At 40.7% G+C, this 5,537-nt stretch overlaps 1 protein-coding gene across 1 annotated transcript; it reads left to right on the forward strand.

Annotated features, from left to right (window-relative positions):
- The first annotated feature begins 3,224 nt into the window (after positions 1 to 3,224).
- Positions 3,225 to 4,927, forward strand: bhlhe23 (basic helix-loop-helix family, member e23). The gene has a single exon (XM_053483173.1). It carries the CDS (start codon positions 3,512 to 3,514, stop codon positions 4,196 to 4,198), a length of 687 nt encoding a protein of 228 aa, XP_053339148.1. The 5' UTR covers positions 3,225 to 3,511; the 3' UTR covers positions 4,199 to 4,927.
- Positions 4,928 to 5,537: the final 610 nt, after the last annotated feature.

Genomic DNA, 5,537 nt, shown 5'->3' on the forward strand with positions numbered 1-5,537 from the left:
GTGCCCACAGGGTTCTCTTCACATGCCCTCTGGGTGCTTTTTATACATGTGAGGAAATTTCCCAGGGTGTGTCTATAGCCTAGTAAAACAAAGCAAAACAAACAAAAAACAAACATGATATTCTGCTCTCTATCTGCTCTTTTTTATATACTCACCTACATGGGGTAATTTATGGTAGGGATATATCCTTTCCACTTTTCTTATTACTGAAAAATTATTCCCACCACCAGTTTCATATTTTATTGGTTCTACAAAGGCGTGTAACTCCTTTCTGCTGGATAAAAATATATTTTCTGTTGGTGTTTGTTCATTTTGTCCCCAACTAATCATGCAGTGATGTGATTGCAGTGCAGCGATTAGTCATAGGAGTTCACTTGTTAGAGCATGCTGTCTGTTGCTTTGCCTTACAGATGCTTTGCCTTTCCATGATCCATTATGGTATGGGGATCAATTTAAACATGTAATATTGATTTTTTTCGGGTATATAAAAGGTACCGTTGTATAAAAGTAAAAGGTATAAAAGTACTGTATAACAGTTTATGGATTTCTTTCTTTATTTATTTATTTTTATTTTTTTGTTACAGTGTTTGTAGAAATTTGCCCGGGCATACGCAGTGTTCAGCATTTTCAGCATAGAAGTGACCGAGCTGATTGGTCAGATACTGTTTTTATTTTTTGCGGGGTTAATTTTATTTTATTTTGCATTGCATTGCATTTTGTGCAATACTTCGTAAAGACATAGCACCATAGGTCCCAAGAATGTTATCAAGGAGGGCAGCAAGAATAAAATGGAGCCACTTTCAGTTTTGTTTTTAAAGCAGCTGGTGCCTAGTGGAATCATAAATTTAGGTTAAGTTAAGTTTAATGTCTAATTAGTTTTATATTTTACTTATCTAACATGTCTTGTTTAAATGATTTTATAGTGTTGGAAATTGGTAATAACTGTAATATTTTTGGATGGCTGGAACGGATTATCTGCATTTACATTATTTCCACAATACAGAATCTTGCCTTAAGAACTCACCTTCAGAACATATTAAATTTGTATGTTGAGGTATAACTATACTTGAATTTGACAAACATTACATTACATAGTAATAGCAGCATGGTGACGTAATGGTTAGCACTGTGACCTTGTACCTCCAGGGTTTAGGGTTCAATTCCAGCCTTGTGTGTGTGTGTGTGTGTGTGTGTGTGTGTGTGTGTGTGTGTGTGTGTGTGTGTGTGTGTGTGTTTCCTCTGTGTACACTGGTTTCTTCTTACAGTCCAAAGACATGCAGATTAGGTTATCTGGCATTCCTTAAAATTACCCATAGTGTGTGGCATGCAATGGGTGTGGACCCTACCCAATGTGTACCACACTTCATGCCCTAAGTTTCCACTGCTAGGATAAGTGGTATAGAAGATACACTAATGCATGTTTTTTGGTAATTTGGTCCATCCACGTGCCATTCAGCACATTGGACAATGGTTACTCCCCACCCTGGAGATATATTCATAATTTCTGTGACAGTTAAGTATGAGGTCGTGTTCCCAGCTTGGTGGTCGATTATCATTAACACACGATGAACAATTTGAAGACTTCAACCATTCACCTGTTGTTCACAAATGTTCTTTATAAGGTTATTACTGTCATCCCTCATGTCATGCAAGCTGCAGTCCTGCACATAGACCTGAGGCACGGATCAAACTCTAACCATGGCAGTCCAAGGTGACAGTGTTAACTTCTTTGTTCAGAGTAAATTTCAAATACAGTATGTATTCCTAAAGAGCAACAAGATAAATCGACTTTCTAGCAACTGACAGGTTCTATTGCTATAACACCAGTAAGAGATGCCACTTATGTATCAATGGTCAAAAGCTGTGTGATAGGTAATTAATGGTAAATTATTAAGCTTTGTGTCATGAAATGAGTTTTATTCACTCACGTACAGCGATTACAGTCTGTGTGGGTGATGTAGGTTTGGGGTGGGGGGTAGTTAAAGGATGTGTATTTTGTAAAAATTTAGTAACTTAAGTTAAAAAAAAAACCTATTTTTTCAAATAAAACGTACGCACTTGATCAGCCCTGCACGTCAACTCGTGTCCACCCCTTGCCCTCAAGTTGCGCACTGTAATGCAGCGCAGCGACCACACGGAGGGAGTAACAGCATGCATGAAAATAGTTTCGGGCTGCACTTCGCCGCTCATCCCAGCGCCCTCCTTACAGTACACTCTGTAAATAACTGCTGAACTACACTAAAGTGTTTAGATCTGTTTTAACCTAAGAGATGATGGTCAATGCTTTACTATATAGTCGACTGCTCTATCCATTTTGAAACGGAAACAACAACTACTGAGTCAGTCCAGGTAAACACCTGGCTATTTAGCTGGACAATGTTTGTGTAAGACCTTCTTCTACTCCAGCTACAGTGAATAAATCCAATGCAATACAATTTTAGACCCAAGTTAGTATGGATTGAATTGGAATAATGTCATATTATTCCACATGGATCATATGGTTAAATGCAATAACTTCCCTGAACTGTCACCGTTTGCGCACATATAGGTAGGACGTCTTTAGGACTAATAAATAAATAAGCCCTAAAAATATTAACACTCTGTAAATGAATCAGAAGTCTTCAGGACCTCGAGTCCTCAAAACCCTTAAAGCCTGAGAATTACTGTGTGTGCGCAATGGGAAAACGTTCGAGAACTCCTACTTGCGATTATTTGCACTTTATCATTAATTCATAATTTTTAACTATTATTATTATTATTATTATTATTATTTAAAAAAGTAGTCAGGGGCAAAGTCTAGAATTGGACTAGCTTATCAAGGCCTAAATGCTTTTCAAAGGTCGAAAAAAATAATTGATTTCTAAAAATCATAAAATCGTAATCTTACTTCACCGCGTGTGATCAAAAGACTGATTAAACTTTTAAATCTTTTTATTGTGTTTTTAAATAAACACATCCATAAATTTTATAGTCTTTTATCGCTCATAAATGTCAAAAATATTAGTCTTTGAAGTTCATTGCAAACACTTTTATGCCATTATGTCGTCCTGCCCGGCTATTATGATTTTTTGCGGTTACAGTGAAGACACAGCAGGTTTCTAATCCTCTTAATTAAAACGGCGCGCTGATTGGACACAACGGTAATCCCGCGAGGCCTCGCGCTCTTACTAACGCTCTTGTAGGACGAAGCGCGCGCCACACTGTGCCCAGGGCGAGGGCAGAACGGAGCGCGCGCACAAGTTCGCACGAGGTGTCTAAAGTGCGCGTAACGTAACTGTGTGCGTTTTAGCACATCACACGCTCGTGCGAGGTGATCAGATCAGGCGTGTGCGCGAGGAAGCGAGGTTGGCTCAAATTACAACTTTCACATTTTCTGGGTACGGTGGTGAGGACTTTCAGACAGCACGAAGAAAGCGCAAGAAAACGCATAGAAGACCTACACCAGGAACACAGCGGATACGGTTTCGCTTTCCGATATTTTTATTTTTTAAATTCGTTTATTTTTTCCATAATGAATGCTCGAGAGGAGAACTTGCTGAAATCGATCAGCAACGACACGCTGTTGGACCTGACGCAGCGGTACGGCCAAGCGGCGCTGGGCTTCGGCGCGGGTCACGGCGCATCGAGTCCTGCTCGCTTCCCGCTCGCCTCCTCCGCCGCTGCAGACTTCCTCACGGCGCAGACGGCCAAGTCTGGCGAGAGTGGCGGCGAGCACACGAGCGACGACGACGACGGCTTCGACGTGGACGCTCGGAAACAGAGCCCGGCCTTTGGAGAGGACCCCAAGCACCCGACCGCCAAGAAGCCCAAGGAGCAGCGCTCTCTGCGCCTGAGCATCAACGCGCGCGAGCGCCGGCGCATGCACGACCTGAATGATGCGCTCGACGGCCTGCGCGCGGTTATCCCGTATGCACACAGCCCGTCCGTGCGCAAACTGTCCAAAATCGCCACGCTGCTCCTCGCCAAGAACTACATCCTCATGCAGGCGCAGGCTCTGGAGGAGATGCGTCGACTCGTGGCGTACCTTAACCAGGGCCAAACGATCACGTCGGCCGTACCGAGCGCGCTGGCCCCGTTCGGACAGACCACCGCCACCGTGTACCCGTTTTCAGGCACAGCGCTAGCCGCCTGTGTGGAGAAGTGCTCGTACTCGGCGGCGCCTTCGAGTCTCTTCAAGCACTGCAGCGATAAGCCTTGATTTACACACATACACACACTCCTGCGCGCTTACTCGAACTTGACCCGCAGCTGGTCTCAATATACACAACTGAAATGTTTTGTTGTTTGGGAAGGGAACTTTAGTCTAATACATAATTCTTCGACATGTTTAAATAACTACTATAATATTTCATCCAGGTAATGTAAACTATGTGTAAGAAGGGTCACAGTATATTTTGGAACAGGCTTTTTAAATTCCTCACGTTTAGACGCTTTTCTCCTCCGTCCTCTTGATAACGCGAAAAATATTTAACAATATGTGATGTTCTGCATTGCATTAAAGTGCATGTTAAGTGATCCTATGGGAAAATACATCATTCTTCAAAAAGCCGCTAACTGCCATTGCAAACCTCAGAAGTTTCCCCAAGTAATTTAGTTTATTATTAGTAAACTATGCAACGTACCACAATGAGAAAGAACAAAAACAGCGATTTATGATGAATATTCAGATTGACAGTCAGACATCCATACGGGCCAAGCACAGCCTGAATTCTCTCGCCCTCTCTTCTATCAGTGCTTTGTGGAGAAAATGCTAACGTGTAATGCATTTTGAATCTGATGGTGATTTTGGATATGTTAATGAGCAGATTCACTTGATTGTATTGTACGACTGTGAAGATCTAGTTACTTGATGACGCCTAAACTGACAAAACGTTTGGTCTTGTTGCTACATGAGTTTCATATATTGTTTATACGTCTTTATAATTAAAACATTTATGAGCAGTGATGACTGATGATGCTTTATTGCTCTTCCAATTCTTCACTTTATTATGTATATATGGGTAAGGTTATTTACTTTAAATATAAACAAAGGTGACGTTTTTACTTTAATCCTACAAAAAGTAAAAATGTCAAGGTGGATCAGTCTCAAGGCCTATTCTCGCAGGGAAACTCTACAAGCTGTTCATTTCAGCTGCCTTTTTGTTTGATTATTTTAGAAAAAAATTATAAACTATAGATGTACATAAATGGCAAATGCATATTATTACTATTATTATTATTATTATTATTATTATTATTATTATTTACAGTAAGTTGCAAGTATTTCGTCTTTAAAAAGTCGTGTGTTTTTCCCCCTGTGAATTATTTCTATGTCATGCAGTTTAAGTGACCTTAAGCAGGTATGATAGGAGTTTCTTACACGCGGTTAATCTTTGCTCTGGGCCATTACAGCAGATGCGCGTGGCCGCGTTTTTTTTTTTTTTTTTTTTTTAAAGCGCAGTGTTTTTGTTCCCCGAAACTCCATTTGTTAACAACATTACGTAGATAGCCTTTCCTAAATGCATTGTACAGAAGCCGGATTACTTGCACTAAAAATA

The sequence above is a fragment of the Clarias gariepinus genome, chromosome 22 (genome assembly GCF_024256425.1).
Source record: "Clarias gariepinus isolate MV-2021 ecotype Netherlands chromosome 22, CGAR_prim_01v2, whole genome shotgun sequence".
Classification (NCBI taxonomy): Eukaryota; Metazoa; Chordata; class Actinopteri; order Siluriformes; family Clariidae; genus Clarias; species Clarias gariepinus.